The sequence below is a fragment of the Vicia villosa genome, linkage group LG7, assembly GCF_029867415.1.
Source record: "Vicia villosa cultivar HV-30 ecotype Madison, WI linkage group LG7, Vvil1.0, whole genome shotgun sequence".
Lineage (NCBI taxonomy): Eukaryota > Viridiplantae > Streptophyta > Magnoliopsida > Fabales > Fabaceae > Vicia > Vicia villosa.
Genome location: NC_081186.1, coordinates 104923754 through 104941162, shown reverse-complemented (window position 1 = coordinate 104941162; position 17409 = coordinate 104923754). Strand labels below are relative to the sequence as shown.

Here is a 17409-nt window from a genome sequence, read left to right as displayed (position 1 = left end):
ACTCTAATTGGTTCATTTTATTTTGTCAAGTGAATTGAATTTGAAAGTGTTGATTCAACTAATTAATTCATATGATCATGGCTTTGAATTTGGCCTCCCCAGTTCAAGTAAAACCCTCATTTTTCTCAGATACAATTAACACCTCCATAAAACTTCCAGGTTCTTCTCTCCGCTCTTTATCTCATCCATCACCTACATATCATAGATCATATATGGTTGATAAATAAATGAATAATAATATAATCATGATAAGAACTTTCTCTTTTCTCTAACATATATTTATTTGTGTTAACTTTCTTGCTTATATAAGTTATTATTATTTTACTATAATAACATGTGTTACATATTATTTTATTAAATTGGATTAGAATTACCTGTATTTTTTTCTTCCATCAGAAATATAGACATCATGATATTAAGAAGGTGTATTTAAGAAAAAGTAAATAGAGAATATAAATTTTTATAGGAGCTCTTCCTAAAATATATAACAATATGCCATATTTCTAATTCAAATCTTAAACATAATTAAATTAAAAGAGACTTGTGAAATGTGAGTGATATTTTACGCATAGAGAGTATGATATACAAACAATAAGAGATCAATATATATATTTTTTGAAAAATAATAGATGATTGAAATCTAATTTACAATTAATTATTTAAAACATAATTTTAGATTTTATCCTTGATGAATTTAATTAAACCTTCACTTTATACATCACTAAAAATTTATATTTCTTTTTAAAGATATTAAAGATACTCAAACTCCATTTTTAACATAGAAGTGCAACAACAAATGGATCATGGAGCCTCAATTTGTTTATGAGAGAGTATTTTAATATTTTAAAGTGTAAAATAAAAATATTTACTATATGATTTTGTCAAAGTATTTAATATATTATTAATTATTCTAAAAACTTTATCATGTGATATACAAATAGAAAGCCTAAATAAGTGTTTTATATATATATATATATATATATATATATATATATATATATATATATATATATATATATATATATATATATATATATATATATATATATATATATATATATATTATAGATGCCATTAAATAATTTCAATCATATTTGATAACATATTGTCTAGAAAACTAAAAATAATTGAATACAGATAAGATAGTATGTGTCTAGAATTACTATAAGAGTATCTCACATATATATGATATTATATCACAAAGTATAAAAAAATTTAGATTTCATTACCCATCCGAAATCAACTAAAATAAAATGTTTTGGTCATCCATATATATAAATTAACATATGTTTTATATGATGCTATATTGTATATAACTTGCCTAATTAGCTATAATTAAAATCATTCTTCATGTTATATATTATATCATTATAATTTTGTTAGTACTATAGTAACTAATTAAGTTGAGTTTGGTAATGATTAGTAGGTAACTTTGCATTGAAGAAAAAAGAGAATGACACAAAAGTAATAAAGAGAAGAGTTCATTGCTCAGCAGCAAATTCATTACAACCAGCTTGGCCAGGAACAGCAATTCCTGAACCTAGTGATTTCAAAACATGGGATGGACCAAAACCTATCTCTGTCTTAGGTTCAACTGGTTCAATTGGAACTCAGGTATATACAATTATAACATTCTAACTTCTCTGGTGTCTTCATTTTCCAAATCTTTGAAATGAAACCATTTATATATTTGTTTTGTAGACACTTAATATAGTTGCCGAGTTTCCAGAAAGATTTAGAGTTGTAGGACTTGCAGCCGGTTCAAATGTTACTCTTCTTGCCGATCAGGTAACAATTATCTTCTTCCAGACACAAACACCAGACACCACACTAACACTGATACTAATTTGAAAACATGAAACAGCTAAATGTAATCACATGTGTTGATGTCAGACGCTGACGGTTGTTGATCACCAGACATGTTGTTAGACTTTAAGCACAATTTTCTTAGTATATGATATTGTGCAGGTAAAGACATTTAAGCCTCAAGTAGTAGCTCTTAGAGATGAGTCTAAAATTGATGAACTCAAAGAGGCTTTGGCTGATATTGAACACAAACCTGAAATCATCCTTGGAGAACAAGGTGTCATTCAGGTGAAAATCTTCATTTCATTCATATCATATATATATATATATATATATATATGACTGGCCTATGAAGCCATTATTGTTTTTTTCTGAGTGATATTCATTTTTTTCAGGTTGCTGGTCACCCCGATGCAGCCACGGTAGTTACCGGAATAGTTGGTTGTGCCGGATTAAAGGTAAAACAACTTTCGCCGCGACTTTTACTATGGTTAATGCAGTTCAAAAAATTTACAATTGCAATCTCATTTTGTTATTTTCTACAGCCAACGGTTGCGGCGATTGAAGCAGGGAAAGACATAGCATTGGCAAACAAAGAGACAATGATTGCTGGAGGAGCTTTTGTTCTTCCTCTTGCTCACAAAAACAACATCAAAATTCTTCCCGCCGATTCAGAACATTCTGCAATTTTTCAGGTATTTTAACTATATCATAATTTTGCATCAATTCTTTCTTCCGTTAATCGATCATTGATGTTTAACGATTCTTCTCTATACAGTGCATTCAAGGGTTGCCAAAGGGTGCACTTAGAAAAATCCAATTAACGGGTTCCGGCGGCACTTTCAGGTATGACAAATTAGTTCAAGAAGAGTATTGACCTGAATTATCGATCGACAAATGTTAACATGGTTCGTATTATTGACAGAGAATGGCCTATTGAAAAGATGAAAGATATTAAAGTTGCTGATGCATTAAAGCATCCCATTTGGACATTAGGAAGAAAGATAACCATAGATTCTGCTACCCTCTTCAATAAGGTAACTTTGTTCATGCAATAATCAATGTTTTTCTTTATCGAAAAACATTTTCTGGCAAATATATTTATCGACACGTTCTTAGTCATATAAAATGTTTCATTTTTTTCTTGTCTTTTTGGCAGGGTTTAGAAGTAATTGAAGCACATTACTTGTTTGGAGCAGAATATGATGATATTGAGATTGTTATTCATCCGCAATCTATCATACATTCTTTGGTTGAAACACAGGATTCTTCTGTTATTGCGCAGTTGGGGTTACCTGATATGCGGCTGCCACTCCTTTATACTTTGTCATGGCCGGAAAGAGTGTATTGTTCTGAAATAACTTGGCCTCGCCTTGATCTTACCAAGTAAAGTCAATTTTCCTTGTTTCAAATTTTCACTTGTTTAAAGATAGTGTTCCGTTCAGGAAACAAAAATGATCAATGATACGGTGAGATGAGATTTTGGAATGGTGGTGAGCGAGTTTCCGATGTAGCATAGAGGGGGTTAACCTGCAAGGTTAGCACTCCAACGTTAAGAGTAATAATGAATTTGAAAACCTGAAATGACGCGCTTTTCTCCTTATATAGTGTGAGCGGTTAAAACCATCCGCGTGAGAGGAGGCACCAGGTGCGGGAGGCCGTTGGATCTATTCAGAGGGTGATCGACATATTTGGAGGGTGGAGTCATCTGTCCTTGATGGAAGGAAGGAATGTTTTTCGCTTGATATCGATTTTGAGCCTTTTGCTATGGGCCATGCGAACGGCCTAGAACAGATACCTTTATATTTTAGAGAAACAAAAGGAATAATCATTGCTAGATCGACTAATTTAAGCTTAATGACTCAGGTATGGTTCTCTAACATTCCAAGCACCAGACACCAAGAAGTTTCCGTCCGTGAATCTTTGCTACGCGGCTGGACGTGCCGGAGGCACCATGACAGGAGTTATCAGCGCTGCTAACGAGATAGCTGTAGAACTGTTTGTTGCAGAAAAGTAAGTTAAACACATTTCTCTTTCAGATAATAGACTTCTTTTTGTTGAAGGTGAATCCTCTTCTGATCGACTATTTTTTCGTGTTATCAGGATTAGCTATCTAGATATTTTCAAGGTTGTAGAGCTAACATGTAATGAACATCAGAACGAATTGGTAACATCACCAACACTTGAAGAAATTCTTCACTATGATCAATGGGCAAGACAATATGCTGCTGGTTTGCAAAAGGCTTTAAGTTTTTGAATGTGGTCTATTGTTGTCAACCACTAGCATGTTTTGTTTATGTTCATAAATTGTATAAAATGTGTAAAGGGTAACAAAATGTGTTAAAAAGGGTTTCAGTGGAAACTGTAACATGCTGTAATATTTTGAGATGATAATGTCATCAAGTATATAGTGCTAATTTCTTTTTCCAATTATTTCCATATCCATGTTCTTTTTCCAATTAGCAAAGTAAACATTTAATCTAAACTTTAATCATTGGCTATATAGACTTTATTATTTCTTAGGTAGGGAATTTTATTATGCAAAAAGGAATCTAAGAGATCTTTAGTGATGAAAAACACCTGAATCAGCAAACCATGCTTAAGGCTCTAACTCGTTTGGCAAGGAGAACTCTTTAGTATAAACAAATTGATCCTTGATGGTCAGCATTGTAATTGGAGGATTGGACTTAGCAGAACCATTGGAAGGATCACAGTGTCATGAGCATGGGGAGGGAACAAAGTATTCATCATATTTGTGCAAACTTTCAAGCACAACATAGCCATACTTTCCACATAGTTGAATGATTGGTCTTGAGCTTGCGGAGCTTCCTTTAGAGTGACCCCGATCACGAAGATTCTGTCCATGACCACGCAAGCCATAAACAACGCGGGTAGAGTTGGATTCATGTTGAGCTAAGTTAGCTGAGACATTAGAGACTGAGAGCTCTTGGCTAAATTTGTCGGGTTGAACTTCTTGAACATACACAAGTGCCTCAATATCATACATCATGGGAGGTTCAGGGTGACCATAGACCTGTATACCAAATGGACTGTACTCCTCCGAAAGTCCGTCAAGAACGATATTAATTTGATCTTGTTCAGTGATTAGGTTACCAATTGAGAGAAACGAATCAACAATTGTCTTGATTGGAAGGACAAATTCAGACACCGAGTGATTTAATATCTTGGTCGGTTTGAGCTCAAATCGTAATTGACAAACACGAGCCTTCATGATCGCATTGAAGTGTTTGTAGATTTACAACATATTCATGAAGTTTGTGAGTTAGAATCACACATTCAACTTGCTGGTTCCATAGCCAGAAGTTGTTATCTTGCAGCTTGATTGAGATCTTTGGATCAAAGGAGTTTCAAGATGATGAACTTCCAAAAGGAAAATTTGTTATTTTTCGACGAGGACCGGTTTTCAAGACAGATGATGATTCATCGATATCTACCATTGCTAAGCTCAATTAAGACTCAGTTCAGTAACAAGGAAGAAGATAAAAATTGAACTAACTTGCAGAAGGTAGAGAATTAAAGGCGATTGATACCATGTTGAAGCCTAAGAAAACTTGCCATCATTCATTCATTCAAAGCTTGATCTTACAACTAATTTAGCTTCTTAATATATAGAGGTACATTGGTAGTTGGTTGAGTTGTAACAGAATTCTAACCAACTCCTAACAACCAAACCTAAGCCTAAACTAACTAATTTAAACCATAGTACATGGGGATAGACTTTTCATAACAGAAAATTAAATGGCTAAACTAATACTTGTAGTGGATTCCATGATTAAAAACAAATTTATATACACTTTAAAGACCAAAATTGAACATTATCATAAGCTGCAAGACTAAAAGCATAATTAAACAGAAAAAAAAAAGACAGGTAACAGTCTAAACAAGGTAAGAGACAAGTAACACAGCAATGTAATTGTGCATTAAGCTGCTGCATTGGTTTTAAAAACCTTCAAAAAAATGCATACAATGAATGCAAATAATAATCATTCAAAAATTGATCCAAGTTTAACCACTATTGCCCTCCAGAAGAAGTAGCATTTGCAATACTTTGCAAGAATGAGGTTCTTGAAGCAAGGTCAGTTGAAAAGCATCCTAACACAGCAATGGTAGCTGTACTGCTTCCAAACTTCTCAATTCCTCTAGAAATCATGCATGTGTGACTTGCTTCTACTACTACTATTACATTTCCACCTAAAAGCGGCGAAACGGTTTCTGCTATCTGCTTCGTAAGCCTTTCTTGAACTTGGAGCTTGAAACCGTAAAAATGAACTATTGACTGTAGAAGTGATTTTCCGATTGGATTGAACCCCTCTGAAAGGAAGTATCCAATGTGAACGACGCCGTGAAATGGAAGTATATGATGCTCGCATTGTGACCAAAACGGCAAGTTCAACTCGGTGTATATTTGTTTGTTGACGTTATTTATCATCTCGCTGGCGGCAATCAAAGGTTTTATCCCGCTACAAAGGGAGCCGTTTAGCTTCACATCCATGTCAATGCTTTGGAAGTTCAACAGCCATTTCACGAAACGGTTAGGAGTCCCTGCAAGCTCCTTCCGAACCGAATCTTCTCCCAATGATTTTAGAATTGATGATACTGCGGTGACCATTGACGGATTTACCGGTCCGATTTTGGAGGAAACTTTAGTAGAAATGGCGGAGAGAGACGGACACCAACATTGATCAGACGAACCTCGAAGATGAATTCTTTCCATATCAACGCCTCTTGATTTAATAAGGTAAAAGAAATCGGCCCATTCGTCTGCGTTTTTGTTTTCAAAGACACCAGAACCCGATGAAACATCTATCTTTTCCCATTCCTTCTGGTTTGATTCTAGAAAGATTGATTCTATGTCTGGAAAGTGAATATGAGTACACTGAAGTACGACGGCAACGCCTGCCGGTTTTATTCCCTGTTGTAAAGCTGAAGACACCTCGTCTGCTAGACGCTGAGGCTCTTGAAGACGTTTAGCAAATACTTCGGCTACACGAGAGAGCTTGCTTAATCCAACGACTCTTTGGCCAGAAGGAACATAACCGACATGACATTTGACCTGGAAAGGTAGCAGGCAAGATTCACAGTAGGAATAGAGGTCAATATCTCGGACAATCACAAGTCCACCTGCACCGCCAGCATGGCCAATTTTATTATTTTCCAAGCCAGCTTCCGGAAATAAAGCACCTTCAACAATATCCTTCACTTTTTGTCTATAACCTGTAAAAAGGATCAAATTCTTCAAGATTAGTACCATTGCTTTTCAAATCCACCCTCTTAAATTGTTTCAATTCTGCAAGGTAAACCACCCTATCAGAAATGCCAAAAAGCGATGCAATAAATCAGATGAGTTTCCTAGGCATAAATCATTTTTTCTTTCTAAATTTCAATACGACATTCGGTTCCCATGAGAAACGGTCACTAGTAATCCGGAGTTTAGCTGATAGGTAAGTAAAGTCTAGCCAAGGATTGTTCCAACTAGAATTCAAACTCAGGTACTCCCGAACGATTTGTCCTTAATTAAAGTTCATTAACCACTTCAACCTAATCGGTTGGTTAAAATGATTGAATCATGAATAAATTAGTACATATCTATCCCACTAATACGAACAACTTCATATCCAAATTTAGTGAACTATACACCTATAAAACACGAACACCGGAAACACAACATCGACACCAGTAATAACTTGAAAAAACAAATAAATTAAACGTGATCACAAGTGTTAGTGTCAGGTGTCGGTTTCCGCAAACACACAGACACACATTTATTTAGAGGTGTCGATGCTAGATAGATATACACGACTCTAAACCTTAATAAGGTCAAATCTACATTGAAGACAATATAATGCAACTACTTGAAAGAAAACCTTCCTTTTCAAAAAAAAACTAACACATAACTAATATGCTAAGTTGTAAATTGAACTAGAACAATTGATGTCAAATTCACTTCAAAATTCAAAGCATTAAAAAACACAAAACCAAACCAAAACCAATAGTTCAAACAAGTGAATAGTTCAAATGAAAATCACCTCTAGTTCCTTCAAGTAAAGCTTTTGCAACACGAAGTGGTGTTTTCTTAAGACCTTCCCTATTAATATCTTCACCAAGACCCAACAAAAGCACCTTCACAGCATCCTCAATAGCAACTCTATTTGCATCATCCTCAATCTCACCACACCCAATACTCACTCCATTTTCAAGCTCTCCATTGAAATGCCCCTCATCAAAACACCCCATTGAAATTATACCCAAAATATTGGAAAATCCAAAATTGACACAGATTTGCAAAAAGTATCAAACTTTCAAACAAACCAAATGAAGGGTTGCAAAAAGTATCAAACTTTTCAAAAATCCAATTGAAGGGTCCAAAAGGGTATCAAACCAAATTCTCAGAACAACATCAAACGAATCAAAAACATGAACACACGTAAATCACAAATCAAAGACACAAAAAAATTATTAGAAAAATGTAAGAGGGTGTGAAAAAGATCTGGGTGTCATAAACGTTGGGTTAAGGTTGATGTTGGAATGTGTGGATCATGGTTTAAGAGTTTTTGTTTTGTTTATAATGTAATGATTATTGAATTTGTGGGGTGGAGGGTGTTGTCGGCCAAGACATAGTATATCTATCTCAATGACTACAACATCACCAATTTTGCAACACTCAAATTTTTTCTCATAATTTTGATACCAAAATGGAATTTAATTTAAATTCAGAAGGGCCACTGATAGTATTTCCCAAATTCAAAAACAAACAAATTAAATTAACTATTTTTATATATGGGTGGTGGTCGAGAAATTATATTTGAGTTTTATAGTCTTGTTTTTTTTTTGTTAAGTATTCTGATTTATGTGATATAATTTATGATAAATTTGAAGGTGCAATGAATCACAAAAAAAAAGAGGTTTGAATTGAGTTTAAAGATTACAACTTTTTGGTTCACCCAAATACAAACGACATAAAATCAACAATGATAAAAGAACACAAATATTTTTATCTTGGTTCTCCTTTAGTTAGATTAGTCTAGTCAATCCGACAATGTGATTTTTCCTTCTCAATAAAAATTTAATCTAGTAATTAATAATGATTACAATCACAAAGACCGCAATCAATATTTTATTGAGAATCCGGACTATAATCTAGTCTCTCAAGGAATTACAACTCAAAGACAATCTATCAATGACTTCTCGAGTAATCTGAGTAACACTTAGTCACTCAAGAAAGTTAATCAAAAAGCTAAGAATACAAGATTTGTGTGTTTACAGAATTGCTTCTTCAATAAGTAGATTGCACAAACTGAAAATCAAGAAATTGCACTTAAAAAAATTTGAAATATAAAGCTCTAAGTGTTTCTCTCTTTATTGTTTTTCTCGAAGTTTTCTCACACTTTGCTCTTTTCTTCTACCTGTAATATTCTTTTTGCTTTCTACTTACAAAAGTGTTAACTTACTTTTTCAACCTTTTGTAATAATTCTTTTTGATGTCTAGTTCGCCATTTTTTCAATCTTCTGAGTCATCTTTATGTAGGCAATGAAATAGACCTGTTGGAGGGTGAAATTGAAATATCTTCTTTTTAACACCTACCATATAATGAAGCGAAAGTTATGGAGACTATGATGAATAGTACAATACTTTTCTGATTTGCAGCATAGTGGAGAATATGGTTCATTTGTACTATATCCACTTATCCCTTTTTCTATAAGATGTTTTCTTGAATTAGAGGCTTTGCATGAGGAATGATGAAACTTGATCAGTGTTCGGAGTTTGTCTTTAGAACTTGATGAAAATGAGACTTCAAAGTTTATAAATTCATAATCCTAAGACTTCAGATGCTATTTTGACATACCTCGAAATCTTGAAATATGAGTACCAGAATTTTGCATTTCGCTTTAGTTTCTACATGGGTTTTCAGTAGCTGCAGAAGAAGCACACAAATATAGACTATACCCAACTATGATCACCATAACTACTTTAACTATTTGGTTGTTTGATTAACAAGTTAGTTATCATATTTCTAACAAATTTTTAAATATATGAGAATTGGTTATGTATTAATTTTTTTTCTTGTTATATGCTCTCTAATTCTTAAAAAAATGATGCTCTAGTAATTTAGAGTTCGTGCCGAGAGTGTTATGTAATAATTTTTATTTACAAAGTTTTGATATTATTTGATTTCCATTTATTGCTCCTATAACAACAAACTCATCATCTACCATAAACCACAAAATATAAAATATATGTAACCGCAGTCCCTATTATAATTAATATACAATAAAACTACACATACACCAACTTAATTACTTTTGCGTTTCAAACAATCAACAATTCTCATCACTTTGATTTCTACTTCTATAAATTGTAATAATTTGAAGGCATTTATATCTATAAAAAAAACAAAAGTAAAACAAGTTAATACATATAGATATACTATGGCAAAATACACCAATGCTTCCTTTGTATTATTTCTCATTGTTATGACAATTCTGAATGGTAGTGATGCTGCAAGAAGAGGTCTTATGGATCGTAAATTTGACAAGGTCAAAATTTGTAAGGGCTTCCAACGCTACTGGTGTATGTTTAATCCTTGGGATTGTTATTTCTGTTTTTATGATATGTATGATAAATCAGCTGATAGCCCTGCTATTTCCCCTACTTTTCAATAATCATGGATCCAAAATTATATATTTATATTGTATTGTGTTTTACATATATCATCTTTGTAGTTTAAATAAGAGAAAGACTATGTTTACACTGATTTTGTACAACTACACCGTATAAATATACGGTTCAAGTTCTTTTTATATTTTATTTATTATTCTTATATAAATTGGAATATGTGCCACTTGAAAATGATGTTTGGAAAGTTACGGTGTAGGTTACAGTGTATAATTTTGGTGTAGATATAACATTGCTCTTGAAATAAAACTCCACAAGTACGTCCTATATCATCATCTTTAATTATTCTCCTCCTTTCGTAACACGTATTTTTTTACGAGGATTGTTATTCTTACACTTAAAATTTATACCATATACTTACACTAGTTAAATATACAGCACATCCATGTACTTTTTAATATTGGAAAAAGTAAAATAAATAATTATTAAATATAATTAAAATTTCAAATCGTATGAATGTACGGTGTAATTGTCACATTTTGTATAAAATAGCATTCCTCATTCTTTATATATTTATATGTTTTTGTTTTCCTTGTTAATTATAGTAAGAACAAACAAAATAGAAATAGTCTTAGATAGTGATAAAAGATTATGAGTATTTTCAAATATTGATAACAAGAAAATAAAAAAGATAAACATATTTGGGTGTAAATTAGAATGAAGTAGGAACACTAAAATAATAAAAAAAGTTAATATTCAATCTGTCTCGATTATATGTGGCGGGTATGCAAAATTCTTGTAAATAAAAACACATATCCTCTGTCTTATAAACAGAACCGTCTCAAGTTTTTAGAGGCTCCGTAACCATGATAAAATAAATAGAGACTCTATTTAATCACGATTTAACTTGACAAATATTTTATGAGACTCTATTTAACTATAATTTAACCTTGATAATTATGAGGTCTTGTAAATAAGTCTTAGTTACAAGGATAATTGAACACTTTAGGCCAATACCTTTATTCGTAAAATTAATTAAAGGTAATTAACCATAGTTTACAACAGATGTCGCAGGGTGTTAACACCCCCCACGCATAATCGATTATCGAATCAAAATTTAATTACGATTACCATATTTTTGTTCTTTAAGAGTTTTATCGACGTTTTCCTTTTAAAAAATAAACTTCAGTGATGACTTCATTACTTTCGAGCATCTTCTCGCTCGAGTATTTTTCCGCGTCACAACAACATGAAAATTAGTTACGTACTACCAATTTTTATTTACAAGGCTTGATTGCCTTTGATTTCCATTTATTGCTCCCATAACAACAAACTCGTCATCTACCATAAACCATAAACCACAAATATAAAATATATATAATTGCACTCTCTATTACACACATTAATTGAATCTCTATTTAATATCATTACAAACATCAATTGAATTCTCTTGAAAAATCATGATTTGAACAATTGAATCAAACATCATTAATGACTAAAAATGGACCAAATCATTACATCTTTTCCATGCTGCTTGATTGAGATCTTCAAACTCTAGAATTTACAAGGATTCATCAATGAAAGGTAATCTTGTCTTGGCTCCGATAACTCTACACATGGATCTACTCCTAGATGCATAATTGTTGCCATTGAACTTTTGTGTGAGAATTATAGAATTTGGACCATCACTTTATCAACATAAAACACGAAATCAACATGTGGTTGAACTTGAACAGGTTAGATTGAAGCAGTTCTTGGTGCCATTGGTGATAGGGGTGGCAAAACGGACCGTGACCGCCAGGACTTCCCGCACACCCGCCAAAATATAACGGGTTGGGTTAGGATTTTGGATCCTTCGTCCGTTAAAACTCGCCCAGCCATAACACGCCGCCCACCAGAACTGGCCCGCCTATTCGTTCAACTCGTCCTACCTTAAGACCGTCCTTTTTTAGTTAATTCTATTAATTTCAATTTTTGATAGTTTTATTTTATACAATTATTTGTGAAAATATTCAATATTTTTTAAAGTAAAATTTGTTCAAAAGATGATTTATAAAAAATTGTTTTAAAAAATAAGTGAAAAGTCTAATAGAAATGTACAAAAACCCTATTAATTTATTTTAAAAAAAATAGGTGGGCGAGCTAGATTTTAATGTCCATTTCTACTTGGCAGACTTGCTTACCCTACTTTTTTTTTTTGCAGGTTTAAGGTGGGACGAGACATATGGTCCGTTTTGCCACCCCTAATTGATGATAGAAAATCAAAGAGTTTGCAATTGTTATAGCTGGTGCAAGACAAAGAAGAAACTATTGAGGTTGATAATAATGCATCAGATGTGGATCGAAAAGAATAGGAATGATGAAGAAAAATCAAGAACAATCAAGTTTCAAAATGAAATTTGAAAAGAAGAATGAAGAAAATCAAACTCTTAATTTGTGATCAACCATGTTCCATTAACCATGAACTTTCAAAAGTATCAACCATGTTCCATTAAATAATCATAAAGAGACTGGTCAATAATTCTCAATAGCATAACAACATGAACTTTCAAATCTTAATTTGTGATTATAAATTTCTGAAGAATTGATTATGTTAAAAGATTCAAAAGTATGCACATCATCCGGTCTGTCAACATCTGAGTTAGCATGATACGCAAAATCAAAGCTCAAATATGTCTAAATTGGAAAAAGTAATCATTGATAGTATTAAAAATTGCATTGGTAGTAGTCAATATAGCTCTATTTAAAAAAATACGAGTCATTCATGTTATGTAAAAGATTTGATGTTAATAACAATGGATGAAAGTGAATCGCTCGCCAAAACTTAGAATGAGAAAATCATATGGTATATCAACTTTAATATCTACTTCATTGCTTTCTGTAAGACTTCCATCATAAATTCTCAAAATTCATTCAGAAAATATCTTTCTCTCTTCAATTTTGGAAACTAGACTTCCGACCAGAAGTCTCATGTTTATAGTTAATGAAAAAATTTCACAAAAATTTCAAAGATAAGAAGAATTTATAGTAGCATGTAGAAAATTCATGTTTGCCTGGAAGGATCCGACCGAAATCTCCACGCAAAACAACAATTTTTCAACTAACAGAGATTTTAAAAAGATTTCGCAAGATGACATGTTATTAGTGTCATCATACACCATTTCCTCAACATATTATTACTCATATATTTTAGGGTTAATAACTATTTACCCCCTGCCATATGGGGCCTTTACGAAATCTCCCTTGTAAAAAAAAATTCACATGGATGACCCTAAAATTTGGAAAAAGTCACTCTTAAAATCTTTCCAAGGTCAAGTCACCCAAAATGTTGATGTGTTAAAGTTTTTTATGATTTTGCCATTTTTTAAATGCCACATGTGTTTAGTTAGTTTTGCTTGGACATTTTTACCCTCACGTTTGAATCAAAACCTAATCCTAAAAAACTATTCACTTACATTTCCTTCCCCTCATCGTTGTTCAACCTAAACCCTAAATCTACCTAACCCAATTTCTTGATAATGCATAATTTAGATTTAATAGATTAACTTAATCAAAATGGAAAAAGGATTAGGGATTTGGGATGACAAGTATCACGTTCTTCCTCTTCTCCCTCTTCGGTACGAATGGCGCCGAGTTCATCTTCATCAAATCACGACGCAGCGACGGTGTTTCCCTCCCCGGCCGACGGCGCAAACTTCTACTCTTCACCAACTCTGATTCGAAAAGCGGCCACCGTAACTGTGACGGTCCCATCCCTTCTCTTCCAAGCCTACTCGTTCATCTCTCTTTAGTCCTCTCATCTCAGTTCATATTTGAACCAAACACGAAACAAATCCTTAGGTATTTTCACCTTTTCCTCCTCTTACGATATGTTCTTCGTCTTCGTTGTGTTCGGCGTAATTTGGTTGAGCCGAGAAAGCATGAGGTTGAGAACAGAGCGAGCACAACTGTGAATCTCTGCATCTTCAATTTTTTTCTTCTAATTTTGTCAGTTATAGTTTGTAGAGAAGGTGTTTGATGTTTGGTCTTTGGAGTGTGCTTCGAAATGAAGCGAGTGCTGAGGGTGTGCAGAGGGGAAGATGGTGATTTTCATGGAATGTGTAATGAAGAAGAAGATGGTATTATATTTTTTGCGTGGTTGTTGATTTTGCAATAAGGGTGGTTTGCTGGTGTTTGAGAGGTGTGGTGGTGGCTCATGATTGAGAGAGAAACAGACTTTTAAGGTTTATTTTTGGAGGTGGAAAAATGGTATTTGAGTTGGTGAGATGATGATGGTTGTTTTGAGGTGAAGAAATAGTGGTTTCACCGTTCTGTTGTAGTGAGGATAAAAATGTCCAAACAAAACTGACTAATCACATGTGACATTAAAAAAAAAAATGGAAAAATCAGAAAAACATTGACACATCAGCCTTATTGGACGACTTGGCCTGGGAAAGGTTTAAAGAGTGACTTTTTCTAAATTTTAGGATCATCCATGTGATTTTTTTTACAAGGAGGTTTTTCGTAAAGACCCCATATAACAGGGAGATAAATAACTATAAACCCTATATTCTATTATATATTCTCAGCATAATAAATTTTACAACCCAATTTGACATGTGTAAAACTCAAACTTGAAAAAACACATTCAATCAGTACAATTAAAAATTTACAAAACAAACAATAGTCTTACAACAACTCATACATCTACAAAATGCAACTAGCACACATCATTATTGCAACTAGCACACAACATTATTGCAATATCAAGAACTAAAAAGTGATTGCAATATCAAGAACTAATATTAGAATTCAACTTGAACCTATTAATACATATTTCCTCTCTCTCACATATTATAAGAGAAATTACTGTTGGCAGTAGTTGATTGCGTTTGGTAATTGCCAACTAATAATTGGATTCTTCTTCCTTTGTCTGTGCGGGGTCAACATCACGAAGGCATGCAACACAAGATTTCATTTATTTATTGCCAAGAGAGACACGAATGTTGTAGATCAGAGCCGTCTCAAGTTTTTGGAGGCCCCGTGTAAGTTTGTTATAATTTAACTATAACAAAACAAATAGAGGCTGTATTTAATCACGATTTAACATGTAAAACAATTAATGAGACCCTTTTTAGCTATAATTTAATCTTGGAAATTTTGAGGCCCTGTGCGGTAGCCCGCTTTGCACGCCCTCAAAGACGGCCCTGTTGTAGATAAAAAAACTAGTAAATTTCAATTTTAAATTGAAATCTATTCAACACGAAAGTATTCAATATTGAAAAGGAAAATGATATTCCTACATCCATATGATATGATACACACTGTACTGTATTTTACTATTCAGGAACTGAATAAGACTAACAGTAAAATATTATAATAATAAAATATATTTTTTAAAATATAAAAATTATTATTTTTATTTTATTTTTTGTTTTTGTTTATGTAATATTTTTTATTTGATTTTATTTTTACAAATACTTTTTATTTTGATTTTAGTCTCTATTACTTTGTTTTAACATTGATTATTATTAAAAAAATATCCCTTTAATATGTAGAGGAGGAGGGAAGAATGAGAGCAAAATTTATTCATCAACGCTATAACATCTCAAGTGAGTAAAATCTCACATCTATTAACAAACTTTAAAGCATTATATTTAAGAGTCCTTATCTTTTATACTTATAAAAATTAATTAACTTATAATTGATGCGAGATTAATCACTTACCCTTGAAGTCAGTATTAAATTATTTTGAATTATAGTTTTTTATACTAGGATAAAATTAATTTGTATGTGTTTTTTATACTAGGATAAAAACTCCGTACATAAAAATAAAAGTTATTTAGTATGAGTATTACTCTCTCTGTCGTCTCATATTATTGTGTTATAGCATAATGCATTTTTTCTTAATATCCCAAAACGAAGCAACTATAAATACTAAAAAATCAGACTCATAACATAATCATACTATATTGAGTTTTACCAGTTGAGTCAAGAGTTAGAAATAATAATGCACACTTAATAAAATTATTAAGTGCATTAGTTTATTTGAAAAAGATTAAATATATTAATTATTCAATGAATTTAAAAAGTGAATTTCTCTTATAATATGAAACTGAGGAATACATTTATATCCAAAACTGAACAAATAACTTGCTGGAAAGTTGCATAAAAAAATGTCACTTACATTTATGGGGTCGAATTCCATGTTAGCAATTGGCCATCACCATTTGCTTCAATTGTAACCATAAAAATGATCAAGATTTCAATACAAATTACAGTTACAAAAGACTTAAGAGTTGAGAAGCTTTTAAACTAATGAGAGCATTTGCAACTTTTCTTGTTGTGCTCGTCCATGAATTATGACAAGTGATACATGAAATCATGGATGTGAATCATAGCACCTTAATTTATATTATTTGGTAGTATATGGTATTTAACCTACCCTAGAGCTGATATTGAAATAAATAAATCATTTTTTAAAAGTTGTCACTTTGTACACCTATCTACCTAATTATCAACTCGCTTTCAAAAGAACATTCTAGCTTGTATATATTATTAGTAAAAAGAAAGAAAAACAACTGAACCTTAAATTTCTAGGCAAACACCATCAGTCATAGTATATTTTTAAGAACCACAAAAAAACTTCACTTGTTGTGTTTGTTATTCATTGGGCCCCATTTACCGTTGCTTCTAGTTCTTTCCTCGTTATCCATTTTTTGTTTCCATTTAACAACTGGACCAATTAAAAAACAGCTTTAAATTTTATTTACTAATTTCAAGAGGAAATTAAGAGAAGACTTTCTATAATAGTCATTCAATTTAAAAAAAATTAGTTTATTTCATAATGCAAAATTATCCTTGTGATAATTGAAGTTATCATTTCTTAGACCACATAAAAATTGTGGCAATAATTTTTTCACATAATTAATTTGTGAGAATTTTGATATTTCTCTATAGGCACTTAATTTATTGGTTATAAATACTCT

The 17409-nt window shown here is 32.3% G+C and overlaps 2 protein-coding genes across 4 annotated transcripts; one reads left to right on the top strand and one right to left on the bottom strand.

Annotated features, from left to right (window-relative positions):
* On the top strand, positions 1 to 4239 carry LOC131616362 (1-deoxy-D-xylulose 5-phosphate reductoisomerase, chloroplastic-like). 3 transcript variants are annotated; one of them, XM_058887674.1, is made up of 11 exons: positions 1 to 159; positions 1427 to 1614; positions 1702 to 1788; positions 1969 to 2094; positions 2202 to 2264; positions 2352 to 2501; positions 2585 to 2652; positions 2732 to 2843; positions 2966 to 3192; positions 3673 to 3819; positions 3910 to 4239. In XM_058887674.1, the coding sequence occupies exons 1-11, from the start codon at positions 72 to 74 to the stop codon at positions 4061 to 4063; spliced, it is 1410 nt and encodes a 469-aa protein (XP_058743657.1). In that variant the 5' UTR covers positions 1 to 71; the 3' UTR covers positions 4064 to 4239. The 3 variants fall into 3 exon arrangements, with proteins under 3 accessions (XP_058743657.1, XP_058743656.1, XP_058743658.1); XM_058887673.1 differs by having other exon boundaries at positions 2 to 159; positions 1424 to 1614; XM_058887675.1 differs by lacking the exons at positions 3673 to 3819; positions 3910 to 4239 and adding an exon at positions 3415 to 3650 and having other exon boundaries at positions 2 to 159; positions 1424 to 1614.
* Positions 4240 to 5599: 1360 nt separating this feature from the next.
* LOC131616363 (GTP cyclohydrolase 1-like) lies at positions 5600 to 8514 on the bottom strand. Its single transcript, XM_058887676.1, has 2 exons — positions 7854 to 8514; positions 5600 to 7041 (listed from the first exon to the last, which is right to left on the bottom strand). The coding sequence occupies exons 1-2, from the start codon at positions 8059 to 8061 to the stop codon at positions 5840 to 5842; spliced, it is 1410 nt and encodes a 469-aa protein (XP_058743659.1). The 5' UTR covers positions 8062 to 8514; the 3' UTR covers positions 5600 to 5839.
* Between the last annotated feature and the right edge of the window lie 8895 nt (positions 8515 to 17409).

Bases quoted from the DNA above. Each gene is read 5' to 3' on its own strand.
- LOC131616362 (XM_058887673.1), top strand. From the start codon at position 72: ATGATCATGGCTTTGAATTTGGCCTCCCCAGTTCAAGTAAAACCCTCA. The intron at 2,265-2,351 runs GTAAAACAACTT...TATTTTCTACAG, and splicing joins TTGGTTGTGCCGGATTAAAG to CCAACGGTTGCGGCGATTGA. The intron at 3,820-3,909 runs GTAAGTTAAACA...TCGTGTTATCAG, and splicing joins GAACTGTTTGTTGCAGAAAA to GATTAGCTATCTAGATATTT.
- LOC131616363 (XM_058887676.1), bottom strand. From the start codon at position 8,061: ATGGGGTGTTTTGATGAGGGGCATTTCAATGGAGAGCTTGAAAATGGA. The intron at 7,042-7,853 runs GTGATTTTCATT...TCCTTTTTACAG, and splicing joins TTTACTTGAAGGAACTAGAG to GTTATAGACAAAAAGTGAAG.